The sequence below is a fragment of the Cryptomeria japonica genome, chromosome 1 (genome assembly GCF_030272615.1).
Source record: "Cryptomeria japonica chromosome 1, Sugi_1.0, whole genome shotgun sequence".
Taxonomy (NCBI): domain Eukaryota; kingdom Viridiplantae; phylum Streptophyta; class Pinopsida; order Cupressales; family Cupressaceae; genus Cryptomeria; species Cryptomeria japonica.
In genome coordinates this window covers 384,404,597-384,417,196 of record NC_081405.1, presented here as the reverse complement: position 1 = coordinate 384,417,196, position 12,600 = coordinate 384,404,597, and the positions used below count along the sequence as shown (strand labels likewise).

The window sequence follows — 12,600 nt, the reverse complement described above, 5'->3', positions numbered from 1 at the left end:
TATGATATAACCAATAATATATCTTCAACGAGTCTTAAATGAATTCTTTTCGTGTCGGTCATGCTTGTATATTGTTATCAACTATATAAGAGTTTTGAGGCGATCAATTGTTCAATTACAATCTTTCGAACGAAAACATCAAATTGAATTTGATTGTCACTATTTTATTATTGTTTATTGTATGTGATTTTACTAATTGAAATATATTGGCCTCCAAGACAAGTGAGTCTAAACCACCACGTACATAGGGAGCATTACGAGGCTGAGAAGGCCTCTCTTCGTGATATACTAGTAGATCATTGTAAGAAATTCACGTTCCCTCTTTATTGACCTTGAAATTCATGTAGGTTATTTGCATTTGTTTACCTGAAACACCCTTTTTGCAAGTGAGTGTTTTTTTACCTCATCCATCAGAAGCCCTTTCAATTTGCTAAATAATTAATTTCTTATTGGGCATGGATAGCGTTAATAGATCCATTTTGCTTGCAATTTGGCTGCGACTTTGGGCTCTGAATATGCTTTGAGTGCTTTACTGTAACGGTCATTTGCTAGAGGATGTTTCTTATGTGCTATGGGCTGTCATGCCTGCGATGCACTGTTTTTAACTTAAAAAGTCTCATAAATTTATTTACTTTTACAATGATGGGATGTTTTGTTCTGAAAATAAATATTTGGCAGGCTAATCGTTTAAATGTTTTTCTTACGCCCATGTCTAACTTCCGGAAAATTTGAAAAGCTTTCTGAACTCAATTCTCAAAGGGCAGAACAGTTTTTCGTTGAACCAAGAATGAGAAGTACGAAGTTCATTTGAATTTCCTGAGGGATATTTATTTATTTTTTCTTTATTTTTAATCCTCTTTTGGGGGACAATCTTAATCTATTGTGTGCTTTACTATAATGTACATCTCAAATTTCTCTTTCGCTCGCTGACTGCTATTAGAATTCAGAGTTTTCTGGCTTCTGCAGTTGCATCTTCGATATGCCGGTTAATTAACAGACTGATAAAGTCCACAACAGCCCAGTTTTCTGAAGAAGCAGTTGTAAACAACTAGCACCTAAACAAATTTAAAACATAATCTGCATTACGTAAACAAAGTTTACTTGAAGATATGAACATAAGTTACGGGACACAGGTGATTCAGGTAACACATTTTATTAAGGCCAATTCAGTTACTTGAAGGAGACAGATGTCTAGTGCAGTGTTTAGGTTCTCAAACAACAGGCAAATTTTATCGCCAATAAAGTTACAATAACCAATGTAAAAGCAAAAAAATAAATTCTAAGTTTTAACTTCATATTCGCATAATTTATCGTTTGACAGGCATATATGCCTACAGAAACATCGCATACATTACAAGTTTGTGGTGAGCCTCAAAACTCCCAATCCAATCCTACATCTCCAAAATCTCTAACAAAATGAATGCTATATAGAGCCTATTTCCCTGTCCTATGATGCACTTTTCTCACTAATGCTGCCTCAAAAACACTGGCTACATTGTAGTTTTACAGTATATTACATAACTTGGATAAACACAATCATACACAATAAAAAATCTAAGACCGCCTTCCAATTATCAAACCAAACAACACTGAGATCAGCGCAATTACCAATACAAACTTTATGCTTAAGTTGAAAGGCTCGGTAGATTTGCCAATTGTACTAGTTGAAGCAACAGGAACAGACTGAACTACAGATTTGCTTTTAGTTCTATCCTTCTTCTCGGCATGTATCAAAAGGTCGGTGCCAATATCCCTTGTACTTTCAACCATGCCCTTTTTCTGTAATTTCTCAAAATCCACATCGCAGAAAGTCAGAACCATTAAGACTATCCAGGTTTCAACAAAACTTACGTTTGCAAAGTAGATTTACTTGACACAAATATTGGTGAGATCGAACATCTCTATTAAGAGATTAAAATAAGGCATATACTTGTGCCTTCTGTACACACATAAACTGACAAAAGCCATCATAAGAAAAAATGTCTCTACTGCATATTCCTCTGATTGCTTAAAACTTTCAGTAAATAATTCTCCATTATAAAGCACAGGCATAGTGAGTTGTTTACCTGAGAGGGCTTAGCAAGGCGATCTTTCAAAGATTGTATCTCTTTCGCTGCTTGAATCATTTTTTCAGAATATTTCTTTGTAGTCGCAATCTAGAAATAATGCACAAACAGAACATAAACTATTCTCAGTATCCAATTAGATTTCACTGAAAGAGACCTATGACCATTTACTTTCAAGAGATAGGATGACATCATGCACAATAAACTAGTATATTGACCAAAGGAAAAACAGATCTAAATTTTGTTTGGCAAGCCTTCCCCTCCCCTCAATAAGTGAGGCCTATCAAACATTCAATGAAGAAATAGAACGAATTTCTATTTAAAATAGGAGTTCAACAATTATGCTAGGAGATCCAAAAAGTAATAAAGATTATGGATGGCACCGATGCTTCCTGCTGTTGGGAAGGAGATTGGTGCTGTGGATGGATCTATTTCAGTGCAGGTTCTCAGACAAGGTTTTCTCCTCCCTATGTTAGCAAGTGATAGAGGGGAATCTTCGAAGGTTGTTGACATCAGTGCTAATATTGTCAATGGTTTACATGTTGTGAGTGACCTTTTGGAGCAGAAACAGGGTCAGAGAAGGGTTCCCTATTCCCCTTGTAAGGCCTCTGAAGCAAGGTCAGGGTGTTGTCCTCACAGTTTGTGAACAGGGATGATGAGGCTGACATCCCTTATGAGTCCATTTATTCCCAATTAGGATTTGCTAGAAGAAATTGAAAAGTTGACAAATCATGGCGACTTCTTCAAGGTACACCCCTTCTTCTGTCTAGCAAAAGGCTCCATTTTGGAGTCTCCTCGAAGGGTGGGATGCAGTTCTTGCACTGATCTTTTCACAAACAAGAATTTAGTATCTACAGGTACGAAGTCTCAAGAATGAAAGAATCCCTTGAGTTCTAGCTTTCCCCTTCTGTTAGATCCAACGACAGATAATGAAGGCATCCTCCTCAAGATCCTGGATTCAATGGTTGTTAAATCTTCTGAAATGCTGAATAATTCCCTAATTGGGAAATTTTTAGGGTCAAGGACGAATATAGATGTTTTCAGGAGTTGGGCTAAAAGAAAATAGAATCTAAGTAGTTTAAGTTGAAATTTCTGCTATGGTAAAGAGTTTCTCCTTTCTCATTTCAAACCATAAAGATTGTGTTACAAGTCTCCTGATAACTATAAAGAATATACAAAAATAGTGTGCATATTTATAGACTCACTGTTTACACAAAGACAAGGTCATGAATCCCAGCCCATATAAGGAAAGGCCAAAACACATACAAACTCATCTAGAAAGAGAACAGAGAGAAAATTTGTTGCAATCAACATGCACAACCAAAGTTCTGTGAGAGAATAGAGAATAGCCAAATCAAAAGTGAGATGATATGACCTCAAATCTAACATTAGGTCAATTACTTGTAATGTAACCAACGCAGTTTCTTTGATGATTTAAAACTTAAATTGATGACATGGAAATATTCAAAGTTTAGCCGATCAAAAGTATTCCTCAATTTTGGGAAAATATTTAAAAATTGTGGAAAATTAGATTTAGTGAAACATTGTGTTGTACTCTCCGTTTGAAATCTAGCATCAGATAGAAATCAAACAAGAGGAGAAAGGGAAAAAATACCTGATCTTGCAATTTGCTTTCCTTCTCCTGCAACTTCTGTTCGAAATCTGCTAGTTGTTTTCTGTTCATATCAGATGCACTCAGTTTAGCCCTGAGGTCCTCTATCTCAGCTTTAAGGGTCGCTTCCCTTTCTTCTGTTAGCTTCAATCCACTTGAAGTCTGTGAATAGTCAATTGGCATTGTTAATTTGTCAAAACTAAGTTGTACTACACAATATACCATAAATACTAAACTATTCATATGTGTGATTCTATAATTTCAAATACTAAACTAGTATCAAAAGATTTCAACATACCAGTATCAAAAGATTTCAAATACTAAACTATTCATGTGTGTAATTCTATAATTAAGAAAGGAAAAAGGAGAAGCCATGTTTAAACATGTAGTTAAAAGAGACAATTGTTTAACAATAAACAAAATGATAGATAGTTGTGCATAAGAAACAAATTATAGCTATGGATTTGAATGAACCATCGGACAACAAAAATTGGTATAAAATTTTGGGGATCACGAGGAACCTGTTCTTGTAACTGCAAATCAGCTAGCCGCAACTTGTCTTCAAGCTCTGCTACTTGTGCTTGTAAAGCTGGAATTTGGCACAGTTTACCCTGCATATTCTCAAACTCTGCTTTGAACGCAGCCTCTCTTTCGGCAGATTGTTTTAATGTAATCTCATTCTACAAAATATTTATGTAATAGTTTATCCTCAGGAAACGATAACTCACTAAAAGTATAATAAAACTGAAGCATTATTATTCTTATATTGCCGGATGACAGAAATATCCAAAATATACACGAGAAATATAACCCTAGAAATGAAAACTGTAACGTAAGTTCTAATAGTTACAGGCAGTAATAAACCTGCTCCTGCGCCTTGGAATCAGCCAATTGCAACTTCTGGTCAAGCTCAGCTACTTGTGTTTCTAAAAGTTCAGCCTGCCTTAATTTGTCCTTGAGATTCTCTATTTCGCACATGTAAATTTCCTTGCTTTCTTCTGATTTTCGCAGTGCACTTTCACTCTGTAAATATTGAATGAATAATTATCACAACCATCAAAATATAGACGTCAAATGTCATAAGGCCATAGTAGCATAGCATAAAAATAAAAGACATTCACAAAGACACATATGACTGTAAACTTAATCTATACTCAAGCCAAAAAATATAAAAGATTGTATAAATACGTCTATTCTAACCACACAGGCAAGAAATGGGACCATGGAGAGTTACCTCCTCTTGCAACTTTAATTCAGCCAGATGCAACTTATGCTCAAGTTCCTCCACTTGGACTTGTAAAAGTGCAGACTGGCTCAGTTTACCCTTAAGATCATCCAAATCAGCAGTAAACGTGAGCTCCCTTTCAGTTGCTTTCTTAAATTCACTTTCTTTCTGAGACAGTAAGTTATCAAATTCAGTTTTCATGCTTGAATACTTTTCTATCAGCTCATTATTGTCTTCCATTACAGAGGAAATCTGCAAAAGGCATAGATCTTCTCATTAACAATCAAGCTTAGCATTTGACTACCTTTATAATCTACAGAAAAAATAACAAAAGTGAAGGCTCAAAAAACAAAAAGGTGATGCTCCAATGACAAAACACATTCAAAGAAGAAGTCACCTGCTCGGCAAGTAGCTCATTCTCACTTTGAACTTGACGATAATCTGTTTGTAACTCATCCACCTTGCTCTGGAGACAAATCAACTCCTCATTTAGCTTTGAATTCTTTTCAGCCAATACTTCACTTTCTATTTTTGACTGTTGCAGCCTCTCTTCAGCAGCCAAGAGTTGTTTGGTAAGCTCTTGTTGTGTGGCTTCCAATTCTAATAATATAGCAGAAGAGTCCTGCAATTTTGACTGGCTCACTGTTGCTGATTCAGATGCTTGTGTAACTCGGTCTTCAGAATCTTTCAGTTGACCTTCAAGAGCATTTATTTTATCAATCAAGATTTGTACTTGGGTATCTGCATGCATATGCTTGTCATATGCTTCTTGCAACTTTGTTTCTTTGTCCAGGGTTTGAGATTGAAGAAGCTGTTCCATCTCTGTATACTTAGCTGATAATTCTTTGGAGACATTCTCCTTATCCGTCAATTGTTCCTCAGCATTCTTCAGCTTGGCCTGAAGCTCAGTTTCTCTCAGAAGAGCATTCTGCAGATCTTCCTGAAGAGCAGATAATTTGGCCTCTGCATCGCTAAGATTATTTTCCAGAACTGTTACAAGGTTCTCAAGCTCAAGATGCCTTTCAGTTGACTTTTTTGATATATCTTCAAGGCTGCCAATATTTTCTTTTGCTCCACTTAAGCTTTCCTCCAGTTCTTTTTCCCTTAGACTTGAATTTGTGAATATAGTCTCAAGCTCCAAAACTCTTGTCAAAGAATCCTCAAATTTTGCTTTTAGTTCATTTGCTTTCTCAGAAAATTCGTTGGCACTGATTTCAGTCTCTCTACACCTTGATTCTGCTAAATTCAGCTGTTCACCAAGCTCATGAATCTGTTGCTCTGCATTTGCCTTGAATTCCTGTAATGATTGTTCAAGCTCCTCACAACGATCTACTGCTTGTTTCCCAATATTTTTTTCTTCTTTCAACTTCTCTAAAGTAACTTCAAGCTTTTCCCGAAGTTCAACTTCCTTGAGAATATAATTATCTAGATCTAATTTAAAAGAAACAATTTTATCTTGGGCTTCCTTAGAGCTCAGCTGAAAAACTTCAGTTTGCTGTGCCAACTGTTCATCAGCGTCCTTCACCAAAGCTTTAAGTTCACTTTCTCTTTCAATAGCACTCTTCAGATCTATTTCAAGTGATTCCAATTTGTCTTGTGCTTCCTTGCAGTTAAGTTGCAAAAGCTCAATTTTTCTCTCTGCCTCTAATAGCTTTCCAGTTAATTCATTTATTACATCTTCCCTGCTGGCAACTTCTTGGTTTGCTAATCTTATGCTTTCCTCTAGTGCTTGTTCCTTCTCCCTTGAATTCACTTGTATAACTCCAAGCTCCTCAATCCTTGCCAACGAGTCCTCCATCTTCCCCCTCAATTCAGATACCTGCTCAGAGAACTGTTTTGCTTCAGTTTCAGTCTCCACAAACCTTGTTTCTGCCAACTCCAGCTGTTTTTCAAGATCACATTTCTCTTGCTTAGCAGTCTCCAATAACGACTCCAATTCTATCACCTTCTTTGCATTATCCTCTGCCTTATCGCGAGAAACAGCAATTAAATCTTCGAGCTGGACACTTCTTTGCTTGGAGTTACTTGCATGTGCTTCATGTTCTGAGAGGACTTCTTCGAGGGACTTCAACTTCTGCTCCATCTCTGCAGTTCGTGCTGAAGATTGATCAAGTGAAGCTTCCAAAGCATTGATCTTATCTTCAGAAACCTTGACCTGATTCTGGAAATTGACACAGGATTCCTCAAGCTCAGATATTTTCTCATTAAGTTGGGTAACTGTAGATTCAAGGTCAACACATTTCACTCTTGTGCTCTCCAAATCCGCTAGAAAATCTGATGACTTAAGCTCTTCCTGTTTCAAATTATCCTCAAGCAAATGGTTGGCTTCTATTACTTCTTGCAGCTCAACCATTTTGAGTTTAAGGTTTTCTTCAGAACTTGAACAAAGTTTCTCCAGAGCTGAAATATCTTCCTTCAAGTTTTCAGAAGACTGTCTTGCTTCAGTTTCAGTCTCCGTGAATCTTGTTTCTGCCAACTCTAGCCGTTTTTCAAGATCACATTTCTCTTGCGTAGCATTCTCCAATAATTGCTCCAATTCTGTGACCTTCTTTGCATTATCCTCTGCCTTATCACGAAAAACAGCGATTAAATCTTCGAGCTCGACACTTCTTTGCCTGGAGTTACTTGCATGTGCTTCATGTTCTGAAAGGACTTCTTCGAGGGACTTCAACTTCTGCTCCATCTCTGCATTCCTTTCTGAAGATTGATCAAGTGAAGCTTCAGAACTACTGACCTTATCTTCAGAAACCTTGACCTGATTCTGGAAATTGACACAGGATTCCTCAAGCTCAGATATTTTCTCATTAAGTTGGGCAACTGTAGATTCAAGGTCTCCACATTTCACTCTTGCTCTCTCCAAATCCGCTAGAAAATCTGATGACTTAAGCTCTTCCTGTTTCAAGTTATCCTCAAGCGAATGGTTGGCTTCCAGTGCTTCTTGTAGCTTATTATTCAATTCATCAATTTCAACCATTTTGAGTTTAAGGTTTTCTTCAGAACTTGAACAAAGTTCCTCCAGAGCTGAAATATCTTCCTTCAATTTTTCAGAAGACTGTCTTGCTTCAATTTCAGTCTCCGTGAGTCTTTTTTCTGCCGACGCCAGCTGTTTTTCAAGTTCACATTTCGCTTCTGTAGCAGTCTCCAATAATGACTCCAATTCTGTCACCTTCTTTGCATTATCCTCTGCCTTATCACGAAAAACAGCAATTAAATCTTCGAGCTCGACACTTCTTTGCCTGGAGTTACTTGCATGTGCTTCATGTTCTGAAAGGGCTTCTTCGAAGGACTTCAACTTTTGCTCCATCTCTGCATTCCTTGTCGAAGATTGATCAAATGAAGCTTCCAAAGTACTGATCTTATCTTCAGAAACCTTGACCTGGTTCTGGAAATTGACACAGGATTCCTCAAGTTCGGATATCTTCCCGTTAAGTTGAGCAACAGTAGCTTCAAGATCTTGATATCTCACTCTTGTGCTCTCCAAATCCTCTAGATAATCAGATGACTTAAGCTCTTCCCGCTTCAGATTATCCTCGAGCAAATAGTTAGCTTCTATTACTTCTTGCAGCTTATTATTCAGTTCATTAATTTCAACCATTTTAAGTTCAAGGTTTTCTTCAGAGCTTGCACACAATTTCTCCAGAGCTGAAATATCTTCCTTCATTTTAACTTCTGCTACTTGATGAACACTCAGGCTGTTCATAAATTCTTCTATAGTACCTTCTGCAGATGTCAGTTTTTCCTTCAATTCTAAAGCTTGCTCTTGGGAATCTCTCAGTTCGTTCTGAACCGCTGTTAATTTTGATTCTGTTTCCTTAAGATCATCTTCTATTTGTTCTTTCAAATGAAGTTCTTCACGAAGATCCTGGATCTCATTGTGCAGAGAAGCCAAAAGCTCTTCCTTTTCCTTAGCCCTGGACTCAGATAATGCGGATAGGTTCTCAAATTCCATAGCCTTTTCTAAAGCCTTTGAAGCATGCAGTTCATGCTGCCGGATCAGCTCTTCACATTCTTCAGTCTTATCCATCGACGATTTCAACTGGCTCTCTAGACTCGCTATCTTCTCTGTCGACTGTGCTAACTCTGCATCATATCTATGAATTGCAGCCCTTGCACTGTTCAACTCATCCTCCTTTTGTGCCCTAGATTCCATCTCTTCTTGAAGAAATTCAGCTTGCAAGGTGAATTTTTCTTCTGTTTCTTTTGCCTTCAATTCTGCAGCAGCAAGCTGTTCTTTCAATACTTCTTCCTTTTCTTTTAGTATGACTGAATTTCTGTTTGCTTCTTCTAGCTTTTCCTCTATTAATCCTAAATCATCCTTGAGATGTGTAACCTTAGACTCTGAACCATTGAGCTCAATGGCGAGTCTTGCAATTTCTAGTTCAAGAGCCTTCAATCTTTCTCGCTCTGCCTGAAAACCTACTATTTCATTTTCAGCTTTACTTAACTTTTCATCCACCATGGCAGCCATTTCTTTCTCCTTTTCATGCAGTACTGTACTTTTCTTTGCCTGGTCCAATTCCTTTTCGAGGCTTTCTATTCTTTTCTCAGCAAGCTCAAGTTTCTCCTCAATATTTGTAGGCTCATCGACTATCTGGAAGTCTCCATTCAGCAACGACGATGCTTCATGTCTCTGTTCATTACTCTGAGGATACCAGAAAACATAAAATCAAGCAATTGCGAGAATGCAACCATTGTCAATGCATCGCTGCAGTCTGACTCCAAACTATCGATGCAATGCAAATGAGGACGACTATCAGCTTGAATAGAAAAGATTTCTATAATACAGTTTTAATTTGATAAGAAATTACCCTTAAACAAAAATTCACGTAAAATGATTATCGAAAACTCCAAAAACTAGATTGCTCCTAATTTAATTTAGCTGCACTCTCGCAGACCTACTTGACTTCATAAATGTTACAACACAAAGACCTACCACAGAAGTACAAGTGCCCTCATTAATCTGTACATCCTCTGACTGTTTTCCAACTTCATCCATTTTATGATATTTCTAGTTGATTTCTATCAGCTTCCTCACCCTATACCATTTGAAAAAATGTTTTCAGATGTCAGTTGAAAATACCAGTATTTCATTAAAAATTAGCATTTCCAGAGTACTCTTGTCAACCATCACAGACCATTAATAAAAGAACAAAAAAGCCCGCCCCAATATAGGTAGGAAAGCATGTACAATTTTAACTACCCCATTTGAAAACAAGAATGAAGTTTAAGCCATGTTAATCAAACACACAAATCAAGAATGAAATATCCTGTTTTATAAGGAAAATCGACGGTGAATATAATGGAGAGGTCTAGGAGACTAGGATAGAAAACTTGTAAGAGTTCATATTCGGCCGGAAAAGAAAATGGAATAAAATCTTATTTGAAATAATGTCCCCCAATACGAGTATCATATAGAAATCTCAGTTGAATTTTTTTTTCATTGAGCATATTATTCACTAAAACTTTATCACATCCTTGCCTGCTGCTTTCATATTCGCTTCCGTATATCCTGATGTGTATTTCACTTAAGAAGAAAACTGTCAGTAATTCCATAATTTATACATCAGGTTTCAGTCACATATAAGGCTTAATTGCTTGTAACAGGGCATTTTTCACTGAACAGGCTCAAATAACGGGGAAATGTATGCTGGAGATTAATTCCAGAGAACTTGTAGTCAATTATTTGAGTCTCTTTAGAGAATTCTATTGTTAATATATACTAATTATGAAGCTTTGAATTCGCTACCTATCTACCAACTACTGTAAGGCTGATTAAAGGGGGAATTCTGTCGCTTGAGATTTCTAACAATAACTGATTCGATAATAAACCAACAGAAAGTGATTGCGTATAATTGAAACTTTGTTTCCAAACCAATATTACTAAATAGAAGGCGCATGATTTGAACTAAATATATTAATCTGTACTTGCCCAAAATGACACGCCATCATTAAATTAGCGGAGGCGGGCACGGATGATCAAACTAATTCGATTGTAAACCAACAGAGTAATTGCGTATAATTTAAACTTCGATTCCAACCTAATATTAATAAATGGAAGGCACATGATTTGAATTAAATCAACCCGTACTTGCCCAAAATTACACTCCGTCGTTAAATTAGCGGAGGCGGGGCACGGATGATCAAAAAATAAATGACCGGATTTGGGAAGCCACCAGGATTTCAGACTGGAACCGGGCGAAATTAGTTCTCCTAACAATTAGGCTCCAGGAAGACTTTTCGAGGAATGTCATGAACCAAATAAAAAGGGAAAGCATCAGGTCTTGAAGAAAATAAAGCTCACTTAAACAATAGTTAAAAATACATCCTTGGAAAACATCAGCAATCGAACAGAACACAACTGGAAAGCTCTACGGTCGAAAAAATAATTTCTAATGCTAATGCCATATTTTTCGCTGCACATGTTCAGAGGCAAGAACAAGAATTAGTACTAAGTTAGCATTACTTGATATGTTCAAGTACAAGAAGAAAAATATAACCCATAGCCAACAAATTTGAGTTTTCTTGCACTGGGATGATATAATCAAGGATCCAAGGCAGAAAAATATAACCCAACGCTAACAAATTTGAGTCTTTTGCACTGAGGATTCAATCAAGGATAAAAGGCAGGCGATGTAGTAAAAAGGAAAGAATTACTTTCAAAATATATTAATTGATAAGTAGGCCTGAAAAAAATAACAAAATATGTGCTTCCGCGATGCCGTGTATGAAATTATGCAATACTTCAAATCGAATCGAATCATACCCGATTGAAGGCAGGGGACGGCATATAAAACGGCTTAATTATAATGTTCACCATAAAAGCTAAGCTATTATTATAATATTACCTATAATACCTCCGATTATGAAAATAAGCCTCTATAAATAAAGGTTTCAACTTCGAGATCATTTGCGAGGCTTTAGCATCCGCAATCGATAAAATATAGATTGGATTTGAAATTTGATTAGATTAGAAAGATTTTCAAATATCAGAAAAACGCTGCAGACAGACTTAGAAACATAAATACAATCGATCGCGATCGATCACAAAACATCGAATCGCTCAGCAAGCAAAAGAACCGCCAAATAATTAGCAGTGTTCGTGAATGAATGCAAGCTGCTGGAAAGCAAATTAAAATTTTTCAAAAGCTGATGAATTGATCTAAAGAAAAGGCGATGTCTGATAATTTACCTGCGATCGCTGTCCCCTGAGGAAATGCAGATTGCCTTGCAGAGAAGAGCAATCAGCAATAAACGCTTTTCTTCGCTTGAAGATACCGTTCTTTCAGGTAACCGTCAATTTCTTATTGGTTAAAACGAAACGGAAGGCTGATCGGCGATCAGGGATCGGCAATCGACGATGGAAGATGAACGAATGATGGATGCCTTGAAGCTATCTGAATTGCAAAGCAGAAAAAATGTAGAGTAAAATATACCGGTATTCCTTCGTTAAGCGCCGCCCAATTTTGGTCCGTTGGACCGTCCAAGTCGACTTTCTTATTAGGACTTTGAATCACCGCCGTTCGATTGCAGGGTGATGTAAGTTGGGCAAGGATGAAGCGGACGGGGTATCACACGTGGCATGTTGTGATTGAGCAGGGCCATGTTTTTCATATAAAGGGAGTATCTTTTGTCTTTACGGCTGCCGTTTCAACCGACCACACCGACTAGGCAGAGGAGTGGGCCCACCGTCCACTGGG

The 12,600-nt window shown here is 37.2% G+C and overlaps 1 protein-coding gene across 2 annotated transcripts; it reads right to left on the bottom strand.

Annotated features, from left to right (window-relative positions):
- Window positions 1-1,273: 1,273 nt before the first annotated feature.
- LOC131070911 (uncharacterized) lies at window positions 1,274-12,312 on the bottom strand. Of its 2 annotated transcripts, XM_058006592.2 has the most exons (9): window positions 12,093-12,312; window positions 9,837-9,939; window positions 5,301-9,545; window positions 4,913-5,155; window positions 4,543-4,701; window positions 4,200-4,358; window positions 3,682-3,840; window positions 2,067-2,156; window positions 1,274-1,779 (listed from the first exon to the last, which is right to left on the bottom strand). In XM_058006592.2, the coding sequence occupies exons 2-9, from the start codon at window positions 9,897-9,899 to the stop codon at window positions 1,555-1,557; spliced, it is 5,343 nt and encodes a 1,780-aa protein (XP_057862575.2). In that variant the 5' UTR covers window positions 9,900-9,939; window positions 12,093-12,312; the 3' UTR covers window positions 1,274-1,554. The 2 variants fall into 2 exon arrangements, with proteins under 2 accessions (XP_057862575.2, XP_057862576.2); XM_058006593.2 differs by lacking the exon at window positions 12,093-12,312 and having other exon boundaries at window positions 5,301-9,626.
- Between the last annotated feature and the right edge of the window lie 288 nt (window positions 12,313-12,600).